This window comes from Mirounga angustirostris, unplaced genomic scaffold, assembly GCF_029215605.1.
Source record: "Mirounga angustirostris isolate CCGP_5_RB_7025 unplaced genomic scaffold, mMirAng1.0.hap1 SCAF_17, whole genome shotgun sequence".
In the NCBI taxonomy this organism is placed as follows: Eukaryota; Metazoa; Chordata; class Mammalia; order Carnivora; family Phocidae; genus Mirounga; species Mirounga angustirostris.
In genome coordinates this window covers 32,464,500-32,488,210 of record NW_026991725.1, presented here as the reverse complement: position 1 = coordinate 32,488,210, position 23,711 = coordinate 32,464,500, and the positions used below count along the sequence as shown (strand labels likewise).

Here is a 23,711-nt window from a genome sequence, read left to right as displayed (position 1 = left end):
TCTTCCCATGGTTCCTGCTGATGCTGACAGCCATGGCCCACCCAGTCTGGAAAGTAGAGTGATGCTTTGCTATTTGGTCACTGAGTTCTGTCATGTAGACTGAAGTAGTGTCTCTCAAATTTGACTGCTTCTCCCTGCCCTCCTTGCTAGTGCCTTAGCCAGGCTCTCCACATCCCTTTCCTAGATCAGTATAGCAGCATCCTGGCTGTCCTTCAGCCATCACGCTGCTGTCAGACATGCCCCTAATGAGACCACGGACCATGCTGCACCCCTGCTGAGATGGCCTTGGTGCCATCTAAAGCAGTGCTCCAGGTGTGGTCTGCCCACTGGTCCTCCAGAAGCACAGGAGGGATCCTAAGCGTCATCCATGATGGGTTGGAATTTTCAATAGCTGGTCCTTCGCCACAGTCAGAGAAGCACTGGTTTACAGGGTCAAGTCTACGCTTCTTGGCATACATGCAAGGTCCTTTGCCATCCGGCCCTTACCCACCCCTCTAGGCCTCAGAGACATGGGGCCTTAGCTTGTGTTCCCTGCCCCCCAGCACCGTGCAGTGTTGGACAGGCTCCTAGTCATCTGTCAAGATCCCCTTCAGAGGCCACCGTCAGGGTGAGCTCCTTCCTCATCTGGATTCTGGGGTACTTCATGCTTGTGTTGTGAATTTTTGTTTGCATTTGTCTTCCCAATGAATTCTAACTTCTTTATTTTTGAGAGAGTGAGAGCACATGGGTGGGGGGAGGGGGAGAGGGAGAGAGAGAATCTTAAGCAGGCCCCAAGCTCAGCGCAGAGCCTCACACGGGGCTTGATGTCATAACCCTGAGATCATGACCTGAGCTGAAATCAGGAGTCGGACACTTAACTGACTGAGCCTCCCGGGTGCCCCCTAAATTCTAACTTCTTGAGGCTGGGCTCTGTAGACAACCAGGGATGCTCTGTAAATGTCTCAGCCACCTAATGCTGACTTGGGTCCTAGAACCCTTCCCACTAAGATGTCTTTTGGAATCCCTGAGAAACAGGCGAGACTGGACTCTGCCCCCTTGGGATGCGTTATCTGTCACTTGGACCAGCAGGTTCCAGTTCCGGTTCCTGATCTTGAGTTGCATGTGGCTTTCTGTGATTTTTTGCGGTTGGTTTTCTCTCCTGTCTCTAAGCAGCATGCACGTTCCTCTGAAAGAGTCTGAGATCTGCCTTCAGAGGTGTGACAGAAACAGAAGAAGGGAATTGTAAGGAAGGACAACATTCCGTTAATAGTTCTAATCTGTCTTCTCTTTGGAATTTTCTAAGCTTAAGATATGCATTACTGCCTTTGTACCTCCTTGCTTAAGCACAAAAAAAGTGTTTATTTGCTCTCCATTGTTTTGGAGGACTGAAAATCAAGTCGTGAGAGGGGGATAAGAGAGAGGCCTGTTTCTACTTTTGAGTATCTTGAAAATGTGTTTTCTTTCTCTTTTTCGTATTTTCCTTTTTATCCTGGAAAATTCTAAACATATACCAGCGTAGAGACAACTAGAGATGCAAACGCTCCTGTACTCCTCGCTCAGCTTCAGCGAGCATCTGCTCATGTTCAGTTTCATCGGTGCCCCTTCTGATGTCCCTCCCTCAAGCCTGGGCTTTACCGCAGAGCGACACGTCTCTCAGTGTAAGGGGGTCTCTTAAAAAGTCTCCACGCAGAGGAGCACAGATTTCAACTCCAGGGGTCTTCTTTGCAGCATTACTAGGTCTGTACTGGGACATGGTTGTGAATGTCGAAGGCTCTGGCTTTGTTACTTGTCCTTTTCATATTGCGATGACTGTGGCAGGTTTGATGGCACTCGCACCGCTCACGAATGAATTCCGTGAAGTTCTGACGTCTTGAGAGGCGTTTGGGTGCAGGCCGTAGCATTGAGTTGTCTTCTCTTCCTCCTTGCATTCTGTCACTGTTGATTGTAGTGATCAATGTGCACTTTTTACGTCTGAGTTACTTCTGTCAGGGGGAAGGTCAGTAAGAACATAGTAGAATCCGACTGCCTTTAGAAAGGGAGGTTTTTCAGATTACTTTGGTCCCTCCACATGATTGTCTTTGTCAAACATGACATTTGGTGACTTGCAGGGGTTTACCTGCAAGAAACCTTGTTATGTCCTCTCGCAGTTCTGGTGAGATTTGGAATTTGAGGATCAGCTTTTGATTAGATGCCTGCTTTAAAATGCTTTCCCTGGGGCCCCTGGGTGGATCAGTCGGTTAAGTGTCTGCCTTCAGCTTAGGTTATGATCCTGGAGTCCTGGGATCAAGCCCCACATTGGGCTCCCTGTTCAGAGGGGAGTCTGCTTCTGCCTTTCCCTCTGCTCCTACCCCCACTTCTGCACGCATGCTCTTTCTCAAATAAATAAAATCTTAAAAAATAATAAAATGCTCTCCCTATGAAAGCTGAACTTTGAAGAACATTTGAGACTTGCTCTCTTACACGTTGGACCGTACAACTTTAATGGGAACTTAAGGTTTAGATTACAGAAGTACCTTTCCTTTGGGGGAGGAAATGAGCTGCCACTGGGGAGAAATATTCCCTAATTGGTTCACTTGAGTGCACTGAACATATTTGGGAAACTTACCTTTTTAGTTAGGGAAAGTGAATGACCTTGTTTCTACTAATAATTTTTATAAGAAAATAGTATTAGAACCTTAAGCATTTTCTTGAGGAGATGCCAGTGGGTTTATTGCATTCAGACCAGCCAGTCTAGCTTCACTATCTGCTAGGATTAAATCTCCACGTCCTCTTTAGGTCCTTTTTCCACTGCATTTTTCTGATAAGGAGGCTTTGTTGCTACATTTCCCCCGTTTGTTTGGTTCCTGACCAGCCCTCCTGCCACCCTTCCTGCCATCCTTCCTCCTGCCCCCACACTGGCGCAGGCCATCGGACTGGGGTTACTGGGCCGCCTTCCTCACTGCCCTTTGTGACTCCTTCCCTGTCTCTTTCACTTTGTGCCCTGATGCCTGCCTGTCTAACTTTCCTTCTCATCGGACGCGGATCACGTCCCTCTTTTGCTCAGAAGCCTCCAGTCAGCCCCTGGTTAGTGCCCACCATGTACCACATCACAGAGTTTTCACAACTTTCTGCTCCACGGCCTCTCTGCCTCCTGTCCAGCCTTACTTGCATTGCTCCTCAGAAGGAACGCTTGGCACTTGCCAAGCCTGTGTCCCCTTTCCCACAAGTGGGGTGATGGTTCTTCACTCATGCTGTCTGGTCATGCCCGCCCTCTGAGTCATCCTTCTTTATGAAGTCTGTCTTCCCCGAGTACACTAGCCCCCAGTGACTTCCTTCACCTGGGAAATCCTGTGGTATGTATCACAGGTTTCGGCAGTTGATCATTCACCGTTCATGTATATCAGCTTTATAAACTCCTTTCTTTATCCCACACAGCATGGAGCAGAGAACCAAGCTGATGGCAGATGCCCAACATTTGCTTTTGAGATGTGTATGGTAAATCTCAACAGATAATTACTAGTAGTTGGGTTGTTGTCATACTCTTTCTCAGAAAGGGAGGGAGGGAAGGACAAGGCTCTTGAATATTTGGTATATGAGGAGGCTTCATTTCTGGGTTTTATGGTCCATAAATACCTTTCAGAAGGGCCAACCCAGAAGAGTTCATATCATTCCTAGAGGTATACTTAGAAGGGGCTGGCTTGGAGAATTTCAAATGTTCTGTGACATCTTAGTTGTACCCAGAGAAGTTGTCTAGTCCGAGAGGAAGCTGGTTTTTTATTTTTATTTATTTATTTATTTATTTATATTTATTTAAAGATTTTATTTATGTGAAAGATAGAGCACACAAGCAGGGGGAGTGGGAGAGGGAGAAGCAGGCTGCCCCCTGAGCAGGGAGCCCCACATGGGGCTTGATCCCAGGACCCCGAGATCATGACCTGAGCCAAAGTGAGACACTTAACCATCTGAGCCACCCAGGTGCCCCAGGAAGCTGGTGTTAAATGCCAGGTGTGTAGGGGTCAGCTAGGTGGTTGTGCTTTGGAAAGAATGAGGTGAGGCAGAGTGGAAAAACCTGTGTTCATCTAGATCCCGCCAGAGAAGCAGTGTGTTCCAGAAATATCAATGCTCATCTGAGAAAGAGAAGAGAATGATCTTGTAAGGTTCCTTAAGCTCCAGTCAGATGGGCAACCTGTTCTTGTGGCTTCTGTAATCAAAGGAATCTATTCCTTCCTACGTGGAAGAAAGTCTGCCCAGAGCTACCTCCAAGGAGAGGCCGTCAGACCTGAGGTCTGTTTTGAAACACTTATTTAAATTTTGGTTGACTTCATCAGGGACATTTTTCGGTTTTGCTGACTTATCGCCCCCATGTTTTCCCACACCCTCACCAATTCTGCTAGGCGTGTGTTAGGGAAGCCTGCCGTGGTGCTGACAGGGTCCTTCTTGCTCTTTGAGCCAGTTTCCCTGCAGTGCCTTCAAACCCTTCAGGCTTCACTTCAGAAAGGGAAGGTTTAGGGCATCTTGCTGGCTCAGTCAGTAGAGATCTCAGGATCATGAGTTTGAGCTCCATGTTGAGTATAGATATTACTTTTTTTTTTTTTTTTAAAGTGAAGGTTTGTATTATAGGTGAATGCAGGAAAAAACAGGCTTTTCTTCTGTACGTATCGGAAAGGCTTTTCTTAAATGGCTTTTTTTAAGTTTCTCTCTCTTTAAAAGTTTTTTCATTTTATAAAAACTTCAACACACACAAAAGTGTAGAATAGTATCATGAGAACCTCATGTACCCAGCGCCCAGCTTCAGTGGCGATAAGCACATGGCAGTCCCCTTCCTCAGCTCCTTCTTTATAGCGAGTGTCAGATCATTTTTTCCCCATACATTTAAATTATTTTTAAATGTGAGTGAACGTGGGGCCCCTGGGTGGCTCTCAGTTAAGCGTCTGCCTTTGGCTCAGGTCATGATCCCAGGGTCCTGGGATCGAGCCCCATGTTGGGCTCTGCGTTGGGCTCCTTGCTCAGCAGGAAGCCTGCTTCTCCCTCTCCCCCTGCTTGTGCTCTCTCTCTGTGTCAAATAAAATCTTAAATGTGAGTGAACAAGCAAGTGGTGTGTGGCAGCTCTCTTTGGCTTTTATTGTATAGGTTTCTGTGTGGAAAAGTCCTTTTCATTAGAAAAAACTTACTGGAATGACTATATCCCACATACAGTATTGACTGTCTTAAATTCCTGACTTCCTTTCATCCTGCAGACAGCATTGTCTACTAAGTATGAGGGGAGCAGAGGCCCCCTGGGCAGTTACCCCGGACATCACTCTCTGATTACTCATTAAACTGTACATAAGCTTTATGTACTTTTCCATGTATATTTCACAGTGGGCAACATAGATGGTCTCTGTCCTTCAACCTGCTTAAAATTCAATGCAGCCTCCAGATATTTGAGACCCAGAAGGGCCACCTGCCCCTGGGGGAGCATGATCAGTGCCTCCTAAGAGCATACCAAGTGCAGTGGACGGTCATTTTCTGATTTCCTGTAGCACAGAGACCAACACGAAAGCATGGGGGTGTTCAGGGAAGAGACGTGATTGAAAGAGAATCCTGGAGAAGAGTTGGGCCCAGGTTTTGCAGAACCCTGAATGCCTAGGCCTCTGGTTCCCAAACAGTGCTGAGGGGCCCCGGGTGCCACAGTAAATTCACACAGGCACTGCATCTTGTTTTAAATTTTTGAGAGAAGCATAGCCGTACGCAACAAGTGTCAAACACCATGCTCGAGGTAGTTTCTGGTTTCAGCATTAGGTTGTGCTTTTTTCCTTTCAACAGTCTATCTTTGCAAAGCTGAAGTTTTGGTGGTTGCTGTAATAAAATTCAAATACCGTGTGATAATCAGTGTGGAGTGGTAACGAGGGTGGCAGTGTCTAATCGGGTTATAAGTTCTGGAATCTGTGCAGCATCCAGCAGGCACACAGCCCATTAGTAAGCAGGTGTGGTTAAGAAGGAGATAAATGGTTTTTTTTTCCGTTTACGTGTTTTCCTTTTTTTCATGTGGCTTCTAAGTTGCTAGTCCCTAAATACTTAGGTCGTGTAGAACTAACTGTTTAATAAATGGAACTGTTAAGTATTTCTTTTGGCCTAGGGTGCTATGAAGAAATTACTGAGACACAAAGGGTGCTGTGAACCAAGAAAGTTTGGGATCCTCTGACTTGAGCCATAGAGATGGAAGGTATTCAGTAGGCAGAGGGGGGAGCCATTGTGGGGTTTTACGTGGAGGAAAGATGTGAACAGATTTGCCTTTGTCGAGCCCTTGCAGACAGTAGGTAGAATGTCCATCTGAAAGGCAGAGATCCCAGACAGGGAGCTGGTTAGGAGACTGCTGGGCAGACCCAGGGAGAAATGGTGACTGCCTAATTTGGCAGTGGTAAAGGAGGACACAGACTTTGAGAAATGTTTACTGGGTTGAATCTTACACAAGTCAGGATCTAATTGAATGGGAGCGGGTTAGAATTAAGGGAAGAATCAAGGACAACTCTGAGTTTCTGGATTGTACAACTAGGTGGAAGTGAGGCCAGCCAATCTGGGAATGTCGAAGAGGAACAGGTTCTGGGGGGTATGACATCAGGGGTTGAGATACCCTATAAGCAGCTGGAGGTGGGGCTGAATCATGGACTCCACTGGAGAACGTCATAAGCTGCCATGTGGAAACCTAATAGGAAGGATTTGCAAGTGTTTGTTAGATTTGGTCACTAGAGCTTGACAGTGGCAGTTCTGGTCTTATTCTGAGGGTAGGGGCCAGAGCGCAGGGAGTTGAGAAGGACACAGAAGGCGAGAAGGTGAAACGGGGTCCAGAGCAATGGTTTACTAGTTAAAAGCACTAATTCCCTGGCCTTACCGACAGAATCTGCTTCTTGGGGGGAAGGACCTGGTACCCAGCATTTAAAAAAGTATACAGACACTTACACGTTGTTGGTGGGAACCTAAAATAGCACAACCACTTTGAAGAGCTGTTTGGCGGCTCCTTGTCAAGTCAAATGTAAACAAGCATGGCTCCACATTCTAGGTATTTTCCCAACAGAAAGGAAAACCTAGGACCCAACAAAACTTGCACACAGATGTTCATAACTGCTTTAGTCATGTTTTTCCAGCCCCAAACTGGAATAACCCAGTGTCCCTCAGCAGATCCATAAACAAATTGTGGCATATCCATACAGTGGAACACTACTTAGCAATATAAAAGGGCAGCTGGTGATAGGGGCAACAATGTAGTGGAATTTCAGAAACCTGATGCAGAGAGAAGGAAGCCAGACACGAGAGAAGCTAATGGGTGAACTGCATTTGTGCAGTTTTGGAACAAACACAACGAATCCATTGGTGGTTATATGGGGTGGGAGTTGGGGATATTGAATCCAAAGGGACGTGAGAAAATGCTTTGGGGTGACGGAAACATTCTAGGGTGTGAGGGTGGTTACATGGGTGTGTAGGTTTCTCAATATTCCTCCAATTGTGCACTTAAAAGGGGCTGCATTAGGAGAGAAAGGAGAGCCCCCAGAGGTTGGGTTGTTTGTGGGCTGAGGGGAAGGAGTTAGCCAGCTAGAGGAGGATGGGAAGATCCTTGGAGACACGGTACCACCCCAGGGTTGTGCAGTACCTATGAATATGAAGGTGAACACATTGTCCTTTTATAGAGAAGGGAAGGGTAGAATTGGGCAAACCTGAGGAGAAGGGTAAGAAGTTTGGGAGAGCTCACTCTGCCCCCTTTTCCTCCCCCTGTGCCACAGAAGGCAGAATCGGGTGTGGAGAGGAGGAGGCCTTGAGGGCTAGGGGTGAAGGTTTGAAATACTAGCTGTGAGGAACAGGGAACAGAAGCCAACCAGGAAGTAGATAAGTCTATCTCCTATGACTTGGGGCCCAGCTGGAGAATGGTTTCTCCAAGAGTGATTTAGTGTTTTCTTCAGCAGCACTCAGAGCCTGGGTGGAGGAAAGGGGATTGCTAGGTAGATTTTGGGGTGAGGGGTGATAGAGCATAGTTGCTGGATTATTAAAGGTAATTAATGATGGGTGTCCAGACTGGGCAGGAATAGATGTAGGAAGGAGACTAACAGGAATTGATTGCTCCATTCAATCAATGTATTGAGCACTCCTCTGTGCCAGGCACTGTTTTAGGTGTTGGGGATATGGCAGACAACAAAAGATAAATCCCAGCCCTCATGTAGTTAACAGTGGCTAGAGTCATTTTTTTTTTTTAATAAGTAAAATATACTGTACTTCAGAGGTGGTAAGTGTCGTGGAGAAAAATCAAATAGTGAAGAGGGGTAGGGAATCTCTGGGCGGTAGGAGTTGGTCATGGAAGACCTCTGTGAGATAGTGATATTTGATCAAAGGTGTGGGCAGAGGGGGCAGCAGATGTAAAGGCCCTGAGGCAGGGGCAAGCTAGGCCATATTTGAGGAATACGAAGAGGCCAGCTTGGCTAGAATAAGCAAGGAGGAAATAGTGGGAGAGCATTAGAGGGTGGGAGGGTGGGATTGTGTGGGATTTGTAAGCTACTGTGTGACCACTGGCCTTTATGATTGAGATGGGAACCACCAAAAGATTTTGAGTGGTAGAGAAGAATAATCTGACTTCTGCCCTTAAAAGGATCACCATTCTCTGTGTCAAGGCACAGACTTCAAGTCTTGACAAACATTTAGTCCTTATTTAATCCACATAGAGATGCCTCATGAGGTTGGTGTTATTATCTATTTTTTTTTCTTTCTTTATTGATGAGGAAATTCAGGCCCAGAGAGATTAGGTAATTTGGCAGAGTTAGGACTTAAGCATAGACTCATCTGATTCCAAAGGCCACATAGACCAGAGAAAAAGGAGCCCTTAAAAGGGAAGGGGTTCTGATGATGGAGGGATACTGGGTGTAGGAAACAAACCCTAGAGTTTGGCAGCTGACAAGATGTGTTGGGGAGAAATGAGTGTCAACAGCGTCATTTGGAGCTTGCCCGTCTTCTAAGAGAATAGTGGTACTGTTAATAAAATAGGGTGTCGATAGTAGAAGTAGGTTTGAGTTAAAAGATGGAGGGCATGACTTTGGGTGGGTGGTGGCTGAGGTGCTGGTAGGAAATAGTGGAAATGTCTGGTTGATCCAGAAAGAAGAGCTCAGAAGATGATGGGGACCTGGAATCTCCCATCGTGGTTGTGGTTGAAGCTTCAGGGATGGGTGTGCTCTCTGAGAGGACTCAAGGGAGGACCTGGAAATGTCCCTTCCTGTGGGAGTAGGGAGGGAGGGAGCAGAAATCAGGCCGTGCAGGGCCACAGAGGCCAAGAGGTGAGAGACTCAAGGGGCAGGGTGAGCCATGGAACGGGACGTGGCGGTGGAGGGGCCGCCTCCCAGTGGGTGGTCAGAGCAGCAGGTACATGGGCTCACCAGAGTGGTGGAGAAGCAGCCGAAAGGGTAGGGCTGTTGGTGCTGCTGGATGGAGCCATGAAGACCCATAGCTCAGGACGGAGCAAAGTCAAGAGTCCACGTGTGGCCCAGCACAGAAGGAGAGGGCATGAGGTTCCAGAGAGGATGGGATGGAGAATGAAGGTGCAACAGGTATTCGTGGAAAGACGAAAATTCATGTCTTGTGGAAATAAAAATGTTTACATTTTCACCCTTGTGAACTTGGGCAAAGGAAGGATGTGACCATCTGTTTGGAGGCATTTCTGTCCCTGGTTAAGAAAGAGGCTTCGATGAGCACAGCAGTGGCAGTCCGGTCACACAACGTCATCCGGTCTCTCTGGGGGTAAAGATTATGCCATTTCAAGCCTGAGCTGGACCTGTTAGGGGAATCGGTCCAGTCCGGGGGCTGCTCTCTGGGGAGCAGTGAGCAGGTTTGTGTCTGCCCCTGTCAGTTCCTCCTCTGATAGCCTTGCCTTTACCTTGATTAACCCGTTTTCATACTTGCAAAGCAAGCCCCCCTCCGCCCCCACCCCTTTTTTCCCTTCTGAAAGTGAAACAGCTTTGTGAGATGGCTTTTATCCTGATCAGTCTCCATATAGATAGAGTGGCTTGTTTTGTAGCAGTGTTTGTTTATAGCCTTATACGTAGGCCAAGTTTCTTTTCACATGGCTGAATTTTTTTTTTTTTTTTTAAGCAAGAATCTTGCCTGATACCAGTTCTCATTATTAAATAAAAACAAGCACTTTTCCATGTTGGGCTTTCATTGCACATTTTTCAGATGATGCTGTTTACTTTTATTTTGCTGGCTTTCCAAATATTTTTTTTATCTCTAATCTTTTATGTTATGGAAAATTTCAAGCATATGTAGAGGGAATAGCAAAATAACTCCCCAGTGTTGCCACATTCATCTTTAACAGTTATCAGTTGGCTGCCATTTTTCGTTTTATCTGCCCTTCTCGTAGTATTTTAAAGATTTGGTTTGAGAGAGAGAGAGAGCGCACGTGCATGCAGGTAGAGGGAGAGGGACAAGCAGATTCTGCACTGAGCGCAGGGCTCGATCCCACCACCCCGAGATCAAGACCCAGGCTGAAATCAAGAGTTGGACGCATTTTAACCCACTGAGCCACCCAGGCGCCCCTTTTTTCTATAGTATTTTGAAGCAGATCACAGATGCAAACGATTATTTAAGAAAACAAAAACCTAGGGTATAGGTCACCGCTCCCCCTCAGAAGCCAAGCAGCACTTTGCTCACCCGTGGGAACTGACTTAATGGTGGTGCTGTTACATGGCTTCCAGCTCTGCACATGTTCATTCCAGGGCCTGTATCATAGTGAGTGGATGGGAATGCTAAGATGACCAGAAGCTCCTCCTACTGGAGTTCCTGTCCTCCTAAGCCTAGAATTCTAGAAGCACAGTTCTTACACACCCGTATATCTGTCCCACGGGTCGTTCCCTGGCTCCTGCCAGTGGCCTTTGTCTTCCCGGGAACCTGTCGGGTACAGGACACGTGTTGGGACTTCAGGCCTCAGTGTCAGGTGACCAGCGGATGAGCTCTAGAAAACCAGGAAAACCTGCACCTGCAGACAGGTGTCTGAGCGGGCGCGAGCGCCGTCCGGCAAACATGAGCCTGTGACCAGGACTGGAAATCCTGTCGGTCTCCGCGTCTTGTTGCCGGGGAAGGGCGGGAATCCGGCAGCGTCCTCTTCAGCTGTGTTTATCTGCGGTAGCTCAGAGCAGCCGAGATGAACAAAAAAAGGGGCCTTCTGACTGCCGTGTTTTGTTCACACTGCGTGTGGCATTGTCGCTCCTCCGGGCTTGCACGCCGTCCGGGCCAGGTCGCGGGAGCTGGGCCGTGATGGCACCGCGGCCCCTTTCAGTGGGTGAACGCCGCGCGCTCTTGTTTCCTGTCTCTTGCATCAGTCTGTTTGTGAGAGTGTACCGAGAGGTGACTAATGGGGACGCTAAACACTTCCTAACTGAAAGTTCCTCCTGTTTCCTAAAATGTTTTCGGCTTAATGAATTGTTTGTTTGCTGCCCACAGACCACGTGTGCTGTGTGCGCTTCTGTCCCCGTGAACACCGTGTATGCTTTTGCGTAGGAGCTGGGCTTGCAGAGCAAAGTCAACAGATGATAAGGCTTGAAAGAGTTCTCTTCATCTGAGAATCCCAGGCAACCGGGGGAATCAGGCAGCCGTCTGTCACGACCAGCTGTGGAGCCTGGCACGCTGCATCCAAAACCCTGTGACACTATTTGCCATCCTCAGCCCCGGCTCTGACGTTGCAGACGCCGGGGCTGTGCGGCCCGCGGGGCTTTGGTTGCTGGGAATCCCTCAGGACGGCGCTGCCCTACGCCTGTGGATTTTCGCTCTGCGTCCTGTCGGTGCGCCCTGATGCCACCGCCGTCGGCCTCCGGGAACCGGGAGCATCCTCTTGCTTCGAGCCTGGGAGGATCTGGGGAGGGAGAAATTCTCCTGGTTTTGACTACTGAAAATATAAAATTGACTTTGAGAAAATGCTTTTCCCCCCAATTTAAACAGTAATGCCTGTTTAGATTTTGGGAACTACAGAAAAGGTGGGGGAGTCACTTCCAATAAAAATAACTTGGCATGTTTTTTTGCCTTTCCATCATTTTTTTTCTATGTGCATTGAAGATTTTCTCCTCAGTTGCATTAATACTCTGTATAATGTTATCTTTTCTCCTGAACATCACAATGTAAAGATTTGTACATGTTTTTAAAAGGGTATAAGCCCTTTTAGAAGCCTTAATTTTCTGCCAAGTGGACATTCCCTAATTTAACCATATTATTGAATAGTTAAGTCATTTATAATGCTACTGTGAGCATCTTTGTACACAAAGCATTTTCTATGTTTCATATTACTTTTAATCTCGATTTTTATAGAAAGGGAATAATTTATGGATCAAAGGGAATCAAGGGAAACAAGCCCTTGGAGGCTCTCAGATCGCCATAATGCTGCCCCAATGGGGTGTATCCACTTACCACCAACCAAATTCTCATCAACAGGAAAATTTATTCTTAAGCCACAGTTTTGTTTTTCCCAATGGGAGTTCCTAGTATCACTCCAGGAATCTGTGACAAGGTGATGGCTTCGGTTTTAAAAGTCCTTGATGTGTCCGACACACTATGACTCATTGTCCACTGTGGGTTGCGACTGGTTCTTCCTTCGCTGTCCATTCCCCAAGTTATGTGCATGTTTCTTTTTTTTTAAGATTTATTTATCTGTTTTAGAGTGGTGGGGGAGAGGGAGAGAGAGAATCCTCAAGCAGACTCTGCGCTGAGCATGGAGCCTGACATGGGGCTTGATCTCATGATACTGAGATCATGACCTCAGCTGAAATCAAAAGTCAGATGCTCAACCTACTGAGCCACCCAGGCGCCCCTGTGTGCACGTTTCTTGACATCAGTTCCATTCTGCTATGTTCTCTAGCCAGTCTCGGTGACAATCTGTGTCTTTGGTGTGTGTTGTCTTTTTTTTTTTAAGATTTTGAGAGAGAGCAAGTACGAGAGGGGGGTAGGAGCAGAGGGAGACAGAGAGAGGCCAACTCCCCCTGAGCAGGGAGCCCAGGATCCTGGGATCATGACCTGAGCCGAAGGCAGAGGCTTAACCGACTGAGCCACCCAGGCATCCCTGGGTGTGTTTTCCAAAGTGCCTTCATATACACTCTCTGGTAAATTTAAGATTTTGATACCACTTGTGAATCTGTCCTGGGGACCTTCTTGGAATCCGGATATTTTAGAGTCTGTCTGATGATGCCTTTGTTGTTCTTTTGCACAGATCCGGTTCTGCAGGTTCCAACACATGTGGAAGAGTAAGTGTTCTGATTTGTTCAGTACTTCCCTTTAATTCATTTTCCTTTTTTTAAAAATTCATTTTCTTAATTATTTAGTCAGTATTTAGGAGGCTAACTGCTGGGAGTGCATATATGCATACACTCTTATACACTTAAGGTATAATGAGAATGATGGAGACATCAAGTCTTATAGGTGCTATGACCTGGGTTGTGTGGTCAGTTCTTCGGGGGAGGGAGGCAGTGATATTAAAGAGGCTTCCTTGAGATGAAACTCAAGTTGAGTTTTGAGCTTAAGCTGCCAAAGTCCTACCAAAGGGTTTAGATCTCTCCCTTTTCACTGTCGTACCATGAAAGGAAACGTGAACGTGACCTGCTACTAGAGAGTGTGTTATGGCCCCTGTAAGAGCTCAAATGATGGGACATCCTAAGCACAGAAAAGATTCAGCAAGGGGTTTTTGAGTTCCTGCTCCTAGTTCAGACTTCACCAGGTTAACCTTACCAAAGCCTACCTCGTATCTGCTTCACAGGAAGCCATGGACTGGAGACCATCAGCCATCTCCTTGGCATGTTTTCTCTGATGTCAAGCTTTCAGAGTCTGCTTTTATTGCCTCCAGTTTAAAAATAAATGTTTGTTGAACACTAAAGGTAGATTTGTCCTACCTGTTTATGTACTGTTCCATGCTATTAAATATTAATTGTTGAAGTTCTATACACAATTGACTTAGAAACTGAAAAGCAGACTTACTGGGTCCTTTTTCACTTACTTACCATCATCCAGAGTGCTTTGACCAAATGGTGATTTACTCTTCTATGGTTTTTTCCTTTTTTTTTTTTCTTGCAGGTTGCTTTTTTCTGCTCAAATATAGCCTATCACCATAGGGATATTTTATTTGTGGCTAAAAGTGAAAGAGCAGTGGGTGGAATTGTCTTATACACACACATCCCCCCTTCCCCCCAATCATGACTTTGCATGGCTTTGATATTTTGTTCTGCGCCCTGGGCTATAATTTATCACTAATACTTACTGCTCAACCTCTAGGCCTGCCTTCCTCCCAGATCCCAATGATGGCAGCCTGTATACGCTTGGGGGCAAGAATAATGAAGGCCTGACGGTGAGTGTATTTAGATTCTTTGTGTACTTCAGAGGTTCCAGACCAGTGGTCCTCAACTGTTGCACATTGAGATCACCTAAGAGCTTAAAAAAAAAAAATTCCTGGAGATTGTGATTCAGGTGGTCTGGAGTGAGATCTGGGCATCAATATCTTTTTTTTTTTTTTTTTTAAGCTTCCCAAATGAGCTTTTATTTTTTTTATTTTAAAAAATTTTATCTATTTATTTGAGAGAGAGAGAGCACGAGTGGTGGGGAGGGGCAGAGGGCGAGGGAGAAGCAGGCTTCCCGCTGAGCAGGGAGCTCGATGTGGGGCTCAATCCCTAGACCCTGGGATCATGACCTGAGCTGAAGGCAGACGCTTAACCAGCGGGGCCACCCAGGCACCCATCTAAATGAGCTTTTAAATGGCAGCCAGAATCCAGAAACGCTGATCTAGACCAGCAGGTTCCCATGGTCCAGCCAGCACACTGGAGGGGTAGAATACTCCCTTTAACAGCAGGACTTCCTCTAACTAGAGATTCTCAAATTGGGGGTGGAGGGTAGTTTGAAGCATTGCCTACCCCCACCCACCCCAGCAAATGTCCCCTTCTGGCATGGGGAGCTGGTGATATTCCATTCCCATCCCATTGTCATTTGAGAACCTAGACCAGTGGTTCTCAGCCTTAGCTACACATTGTAATACCTGGAGAACTCTTAAAAAAAAAAAAAAAAAAAAAGTCTAGATCCCAATCCCAAAAGTTTCCACTTAATTGATCTAGGTCATCAGCAATTTTTAAAAGCTCCCCGGATAAGAGACTTTAGAAACAGGTCCACACTATGGTCACCTGATTTATGACAAGGGTGATGCTGCAGTGCAGTGGGGGAGGGTGGTCTTTCAATAAATGGCATGAGTCAGCTGGGATGTCCATGAAAAAGTATCTTAACTTCTGCCTCACACCAGACACACGAAACTTAGTTTCAGAGTGATGGCATACCTAAGTGTGAAATGTGAAATAAAACTTTAAGAAAAAAAAGTAGCAGAACATCTTCACAACCTTAGAGTAGGAAAAGCTTTCTTTCTTTCTTTCTTTTTTTTTTTTTGACTCGACTCCACACTGGGCGTGGAGCCCAGTGCAGGGTTTGAAAACAAAACCGTGAGATCAAGACCTGAGCCAAGACCAAGAGTTGGACGCTTAACCAGCTGAGCCACCCAGGTGCCGCAGAAAAGATTTCTTAAGTAGAATGAGATAAACAAAACAAACACTCCACACTAACCATAAAGGAAAAAAACCAATATATTCATTTATATTAAAATTAAGGGTTTATCTTCATTAAGAGACACCATTAAGAGAGGCAGGCCACACTGTACTTGCAATACACATATGACTCCAACAAAGGATTCGTATTCAGAATATGTAAAGAACTATGGATTATTAAAAAGAGAACCCAATAGAGAAATAGCAGAAGAGGATATCCAAATGGTCATTAAACATACGAAAAGATACCCAGCTTCATTAGTCATTAGGAAAATGCACATAAAAATCACAATGTCCTACTACTACACACTCACTAGAGTGGCTAAGATGAGGAAAATAGACAAAACGGGTGTTGGGGTGGGAAGTGGAGCAACCAGAGCTCTTGGACACTGGAGCAAGTGCAACTTGGCATATCCAGTTTGGAAACCGTTTGGCAGAATCTGTAAAGCTTTATGACCCAGTAAGCCTCCCCAGGTTATTATGTACCCAACAGAAATGCCTGTGTGTGTTCACCAAAGACAGGAACCCAAATGTACTGCAGCGTTACTGAGAATAACCGAGAGGTGAAAACTGCCCAGACAGCATCAATAGTAGACAGAATAAAGAAATTATGGAACAGTGATACAATTTAATAGTCTATACCAGTGAGAAGCAACAGTCTGCGACTCTTCGTGGTAACATGGATGAACCTCACCAACCAAAGGTTGGACAGAAGATGACAAACAAGAAAGGCTGCACACTGATTCATTTATATAAAGCTCCAAGACAGGAAAAACTAGTCTATGCTGTTCTGAAGTTAAGATGATGATTACCCTGGACGGTTATGATTGGAAGGGAAGGCAAGAAAAGGGCTTTCAGAGTGCTGGAAACGTCCCGCTGCTCCTTGTGGATGCTGGCTCTGTGGGTTGGTTCACTTTGCGCAATTTCACTGAGCTGAACTGTACACTTCCGTGTGCCATTTGTATGTTCTGTTTCAACAGAAAGTGTTTTTTTTTTTAAAAAAGCCTCCAAGTGATTCTAATGTGCAGCCAAGGTTGAGAACCAGTGGTCTAGAATGTAAGTGGCTATGAGTTCTAATCGGGATTTTTTTTTTTTTTTTTAAGATTTTTATTTATTTTTTGACAGAGACAGCGAGAGAGGGAACACAAGCAGGGGGAGTGGGAGAGGGAGAAGCAGGCTTCCGGCCGAGCAGGGAGCCCGATGTGGGACTCGATCCCAGGGTCCTGGGATCATGACCTGAGCCGAAAGCACACCCTTAACAACTGAGCCACCCAAGTGCCCCTAATCGGGATATTTTAACCTTATCTTCTGAATACCCATGACTGGAACCGATGGGAGGAAGGCAAGCCTTGCATACAGGTGTGCATGTCCCACTGTCAGCATTTCCCTTCATATACCCAGAGCCTGTTTCTGAGTGCTCTGTTTGCTAGACACTGTGTGCAGCGATTTGTGGAAGTTGTCTCATGTTTCAGCAGCCCTCTGGGATAGAGACGTTATCCTACGTAAGAGGCATGGAAACTTCACCCATAGAGGTGAAGGAATGTGCCCAAGGCCAAAGTGTCAAGTGTTGGAACTTGGGACTTGAGCTCGAACTTCCAAAGGATGCTCTGACCACCACCCCTCACGTCTTCCTGTGTTGTGGGTTAACAGTTCCGCAAGCCATGTGTTTCCCAGTTTGGGCCTTGAACAGGCGGCCTGTAGAAATGCTCAGCAGACTATAGGGCTCCAGACTGGAAGGCTTGCAACGACCTTCTGATTCTCCAAAACATCTGGCAAAAACCCAGTCAGCCATGTCAGCCTCCTGTGGCATTTCTCCTTTTAAATGTGAGGGTAATGGGAAAATCCAAATGATTGATTATTTCAAGTTCTGTTTATTAAAGCTAGAGAGACATCTTTTCTTTTTTGGAGAAAAAGATGACAGTGTAGTAGAAGCAGGTATCTGTAGAATAGTTTCAAGAACACAGAATGTTCCAAAAATAAAGTATACCGAAACGAACATTAACCAAAGGAACTCGTCACGTGTCAGCTGTAGACTCAGAAGACTCAGTTTTATGATGAAATGCAGTTGAAACATGTGAATTCTTTTGAGTTTAGTTTCTTTTCCTGCACCTACCATAATTTCTTTTTAATAACAAAAGTCTTAATTCTCTTGCTTTTTCAGTAGAGCATTATTTAATGAAAACATCAAAGTGACTTTTTCCACCTCAAACTCCTGGGTCACCCACATAATGACTACTTCTCCTTTCCCTTAAAGCTTCAGCTGGGTACTGAGGTTGCTTCTCTTCAGAATTAATCTCATGGCTCATCCACACTCTGAAAAGCATGTCATTCCACTCAGCCTAGCTGGCTCTGGGTCAATTTTCAAAGACAAGAGAGTTCTTTCTGCGCCCCCCCCCAATTTCAAAAATTGTATAACTTCTCCATATTTGTATAAGTCTTTTTAGAAAAGGTTTGTGTCTCCCCCAGAGGTGCTCTGGAAAAGACACTTTAAGGGGCTTCTGGGGGGAGGTTATCTGGGAGCTGGAGGCTTGTTCAAAGTGGTTAAAGAAGCTTGGGGGGGCCCTTCTCCTTGGTTTCCAGTTAGGAAAACTCCCATCAACCATCCACACTGCTTCTCTCTTCTTAGCAGAATTGGGTAACAGAAACAGACTGTGCAGTAAAATTATAATAATTGCACAAGACTTGGTTAACTTATTTTTTCCTTTGCCTCCTTTTTTAAAGAAACTTCCTTTTACCATCCCAGAGTTGGTACAGGCATCCCCATGCCGAAGTTCAGACGGAATTCTCTACATGGGTAAGAGTTCTTGTTTTCAACACTGAGACTTTGATCTCTTTGGAAATGAGTCCCAGAATCTGGGAAAGTGGCGCGTCAGAGAGCGAGGTGTGCGGTGACTCCCCACCAGCCTTCTGGGAAAGGTCTTTCTTGCCTCGGTTGTGCTTGTTCGCGCCAGGATCAGCTGACCAATTAAGAAAGGGTTCCCCCCACTTGGGAGCAGACTTGACACCATTAATATGGTTACTCATTTAACAGGCTTTTAGCTGCTGTGTTGACTTACCCCTGTGATTTAAAGATTGCAACATACCCAGGAGCAATTGGATGAAATTTAAAGTGAACACAATAGTCTGAGCCAAGAAAGGGAAGCCAGGTTCTGCCTATTAATTATAGGACTTTCTTAGTATTTCCTGCTATCAGAATATTGGATAAAACAGCACTTAACAGCTTGGCTAGATAAGCTGCCTTCATATCTATGGGGTCACCTCTTTGAAAGCATCAGATCCCCTGCTTTTCTTTTACCGTGTTGCTGCCAAAATGTCAATAAAAATGCATTTGTAATACAAAGGAGAGCTGTGTTTATCTTGAAATCATAGTAGTAATAATATCCTGTATTTACATAGCAGCTTTCCTTCTGAGGAACTGAAAGTGCTTATTGCCTATTCATGCCTCGGGAGCTTTATGTGTATTCCTGGGCCTCAAGTGCAGGCTGGATTTTAATTTTTTGCCTGGACACAGGGGCTGTTGCTTTCTTCCACACCTTCAGGATGAGGAAGCCCCAAGCCTCGAGATTCAGAGGAAGTGATCAACATAGGCTTTCTCTCTCTCTCCTGAGCCATCTTCTTTTTTAAGATTTTATTTATTTATTAGAGAGAGCGAGCACAAGTAGGGGGAGGGACAGAGGGAGAAGCAGGCTTCCCGTTGAGCAGGGAGCCAGACGTGGGGCTTGATCCCGGGACCCCAGGATCATGACCTGAGCCGAAGGCAGACGCTTAACCAGAGCCACCCAGGCGCCCCATCCTGACCATCTTCTGACTGTGTCAGTGTTGTCTGTCTGGGCTTCTAACTTTTACCAGCGGTTCATCACTTACGTTGCATTTAGGATAGTGTGTTTCTATCATCTCTGTGTGGTGCCCTCTTAAGTGAGTTCATTAAGCATATTTAAAACTGTGGCAATTGCCCAGTCCATCCTTTAAGAGGTAGCTGAGTTACGCAGACTGTAATGGTCCTCGAAGTCACCAGAAGGGTGTCATGCCAGATGGAAAGGGATCATGGGCATGGCTGTTTGGTGATGTTTTCACTCTATCTGCAGATCTTTTTCACATTAAGATTTTGTCGTTGAAAACAGAAAACTATCATCCATGGACAAGTTTCACATATGTAGACTAGGCCTGTATGTTACACCTGTTGAACTGAAGGTAGCTCCAGCAAATTCTGATGCCCTGTCTGTGATCTGTGATCACAGACATGTGATCTTCCTGACATCTCTGTACTCTGCTTCCAAGAGTCCCTTGAAATAGGACCGTTGGCCAATAAGTGAGGAAGATCCCAGTGACCAGAGGCCGTGCCTTACAAAATAGAAATGCATACCTTATGGTGAATGTGTTGACTTTCAGATGGGAGGCCCATGCTACCGACCCAACATTAGCGGGTTGCTCTGGTGTATGTACCGTAGAGACATGTTCACACCTTTTAATTAGCAGACCAAGGTGTGGGGGTATAGTGTGTGTGCCTGGGGAATAACTTACTGGCTGGAGTCCGGGGCTGAGATAAGTTTGGCCTCATTACCACCAGGTTGCAACCAACTCTACTACCTAGTCCCAGGTACCAGCTAATTAGAGTTATAAACAGTAACTGTAGATCCTCTTTACATGTGGGCTCCTTAGTAGGGGTGTGGAGATCTATGAATGTTGGTTACCAGGGAGGTAAACCCTGGGTGCATTTCTCTATTTATATAGATCCTAGTCTGTGGGAAAAGGATTGTCCTTCAGAGGCCAGGCTTTTCATATTTAAGGCCACTCATCAAAGCAATGAAATCTATGAGTTTTATTAGGTTTGAAGACATTTTTAAACCATCATTAGGCTATTAAGTTATTATAAGACCCAGTGGGCCAAGAAGTTTTATTAACTCTGCAGTAGCATTCACCTTGTCACCCTCAGAGCATCATAGAAATGTCTTCAACACCAGGAGAACTCTGGGCCTCTCAGCTCAGAAAACATCTTGGCCTGCTAGTTTGGCAGGGATACATTTTTTTCCATATGGGGTGAGTGTAAACCACAGTGTGTCCTTGTGACCTTTTAGGTAAAAAGCAGGACATTTGGTACGTTATTGACCTCCTGACTGGGGAGAAGCAGCAGACTCTGTCATCGGCCTTTGCAGACAGCCTCTGCCCTTCAACCTCTCTGCTGTATCTTGGGCGAACGGGTAAGAAGGGACCTTCTGTTGTGTACAACCTGCCTGTTTCCAGAAAAGGACGTGAAGTAGCCTCTCCCTGGGTCTCTGCTCCAGGCTTTATTCTCTAGAAGGTGGCCAGAGCTGTCTTCTCCAAACACAGATTTTACCACGTTGTTCCCCTTTAGAAGCCCCCCTGATGGCTCCCCATGGCCTGAGGGATGAACCCACAGCACCATAGGCTGCAAAGCCTCCGTGATGCAGCTATGGCCTCTTTTAGCGCCTCTCTGGCTGTATTTCCCAGATTTAAACATTTTCCAATCAGTTCCCAGAATAAGCATTGCTATTTTTAAAGACGTTCCGCAGTAGGTCCCTCTCCACCAGGTATGCACCTGTTTGGCTTGATTTGATCTTGACCCTGAGGCCTTCTTTATAGTGAGACTCTTCCAGCTGGAGCGTCAGTCCTGACCCCTCTCTATTTTCTCTGTATTCAGCTTGAAAACTGAATGGTTTCTTCTTCAGCCCCTCTGTCTCACATTATATCACATGCAGTTAAGAGAAACTGCTTGGCACTTTCTGCGTTCTGCCTGGAGATCTCCTCAGCCAGACCCGCAAGATCCTTAGGTGCTTTCTTGTGCTTTTCCAAGTTACTGCAAGCCGTGGTCCTACTAGTAGAGTGTCTCGTGGTGTGACCTGGGCCACCCCTTTGCAGCTTCCAGGAGCAGTTTCCTTACTGCTCCTTCGGTCTCCACGTCAGCCTGCCACCCTCTCCCTGCCATCTTGTCCCAGCCAATGCCACACGTTTCCATGTGTTGTCGTGGCCCTCTCCCACATCTGGGTGCCAGTTTCTAACATCAGCTAACTGTTGCTGTATTCTAAACCACCCCATCACTTAGGTGGTTTTAAACGACACCGTGATAAAAAAAATAAAACAGTGATGTGCAATAAAAAAAAAAGTAAATAAACACGGTGATATTGATTCTGTGAGTCTTGAGTTCAAGGGCACAGCGCAAGTGCCCTGTCCCTGCTCCACATGCTGTCGGCCAGGTTCACTCATGTGTCTGGGACTTCGGTTCCTGCCCACATGGCCTTTCTCTTGCCCCGTGGACGGCCTGGACGCTTCACACATGGTGTGGGGAGGGTTTGTCTGTTGCAACGTAGGTAAGGTCGGCACCTCAGCGGGTGCTGTGGCCCCTGCAGGTGACCGGCTGGTGTGTGTTCTCCAGAGTACACCATCACCATGTACGACACCAAAACCCGTGAGCTCCGGTGGAACGCCACCTACTTCGACTACGCAGCCTCTCTGCCCGAGGACGACGGGGACTACAGTAAGTGCTCCCAGCGGCTCTGCACGGCTGGCTGGGTACGTGTGACCGCTGAGGAAGCCAAACGCTGGGTTTTCTTTTAAGGCACTCTCAGCCACCAGCTTCTGGGCTTTCTTAAGGCTTCGACAGTCGGTATTGAAGGCCGGGGCCTGGGCGAGAAGTGTGGAGGGGAGCCTTAGTAGAACGGGTGGGCCATTTAGCCTGAGAGGAGGGAGGATGCGCCTTGTTGAGTCTCTCTGTGTCCCAGAAGGAACGTACCACAAACCCATGGGAAGCAGAACTAAGTACCTGCTGTGACGTGAACAACCCACCCCCTAAATGTGACTCATCCCCTGGTTTATTTCTCTCGTAAATGTTCCCCCAACTCAAATGAAAACTGAAAGCCAGTTTTGCCATCTGAACACTGATACCTGAAAATTTGACAGAAATCTCCTCTGTGGGGCAGATGTGGGCCGTGTCAGTGGTCAGCTTTGACTTTCCACTCCATCAGTTGGTTCGAAATGATTGCTATAAAATATCCGAATCCTAGGCCTCTCCACTGGCTCTTTCCTCCTCACTGTTGACTCGCACTAATTGCATAGAGCGCTAAAGAACCTCACCAAGTAAATTGCCTTCCCCAGAGTGGTCCTATCTTATGTTTATAAAGCAGGCAGCTCTCACTGTCCTGATGTTGTAGGGCCTGTGCAGGTTCATTGGAAACAAGTGAAATTGTCAGGAGGGTATCTGAGAATACTCCAGAAGCCTTGTTTCCTCTAGCTGAGTGACTGCCACTTGCCAGGACAGAGAGGATGTGGTCACAAGATGGGGTGAGACCGCATGCTTTGTTTATTTGATCTGTACAGAGATGTCCCACTTTGTGTCCAACGGCGACGGGCTGGTGGTGACCGTGGACAGTGAATCCGGCGACGTCCTGTGGATCCAAAACTACGCTTCCCCCGTGGTGGCCTTTTATGTTTGGCAGAGGGAGGGTCTGAAGAAGGTGATGCACATCAACGTCGCCGTGGAGACCCTGCGCTACCTGACCTTCATGTCTGGGGAGGTGGGCCGCATCACCAAGTGGAAGTACCCGTTCCCCAAGGAGACGGAGGCCAAGAGCAAGCTGACGTGAGTCAGGGGACCCTGGGCAAAAGAGGGCAGCTGTGACCCAGACGTCCCGGTCCTGCTGCAGTGTGGCAGACCGTACACAGGATGCCACGGTGCAGGGCACGTCTCTCGGAAGCCACGAGGTGGATAAAGAGCCAGGACTGGCTCAGTCGGAAAGCTTGTAATGCGTATAAGAACCGGGGCATCCCTTGACGCTTCGGAGTTCTCAAGTATTAAATAAATCAGAAATATGGACAGGGATAAGAGACTGCTGATTCAGAACCACAGTACAGTTTGGATCTATCTCAGCTGACGGGAGGATAAGAGCTATCTTTACCTTTTAACTTCCTAAATTTTCTAAATTTTTTACCGTAAGTTATATTCGTTTCCAAAACCAGGGAAAGAGTATTACCGCATGTATGCCTGAGCCTCAGCAGGCTTGTGTTCACCATCCCCGCCTGTTAGCAACCTGCACCTCGCTCCCTTGGCCTTGCCGAATCCCCATTTCCCGCTCTGCAGAGCTGCTGAGAGAGCGGATGAGACTGGGAGAGTGCTCTCTAAGTTGTACAGCACCTTTCACACGAGAGGTATCTATTGAGAGAGGGTTCAAGAAT

The 23,711-nt window shown here is 46.5% G+C and overlaps 1 protein-coding gene across 9 annotated transcripts in view; it reads left to right on the top strand.

Annotated features, from left to right (window-relative positions):
* Window positions 1-23,711, top strand: part of ERN1 (endoplasmic reticulum to nucleus signaling 1) — an 82,736-nt gene that overhangs the window by 31,802 nt on the left and 27,223 nt on the right. For 4 of the 9 annotated variants that reach the window (XR_010408549.1, XM_045888650.3, XM_064582735.1 and 1 more), the window contains 6 exons: window positions 13,163-13,196; window positions 14,218-14,290; window positions 18,246-18,318; window positions 20,600-20,722; window positions 21,916-22,017; window positions 22,857-23,118. Coding sequence is in view for 8 of the 9 variants with exons in the window: in XM_045888650.3 (XP_045744606.1) it covers window positions 13,163-13,196; window positions 14,218-14,290; window positions 18,246-18,318; window positions 20,600-20,722; window positions 21,916-22,017; window positions 22,857-23,118 (667 nt within the window). In the remaining variant the exon portion in view is untranslated. Of the gene's footprint in view, window positions 1-13,162; window positions 13,197-14,217; window positions 14,291-18,245; window positions 18,319-20,599; window positions 20,723-21,889; window positions 22,018-22,856; window positions 23,119-23,711 lie in introns of those variants that run through there. The other 5 variants (XM_064582731.1, XM_064582732.1, XM_064582733.1 and 2 more) reach the window with 2 other exon arrangements.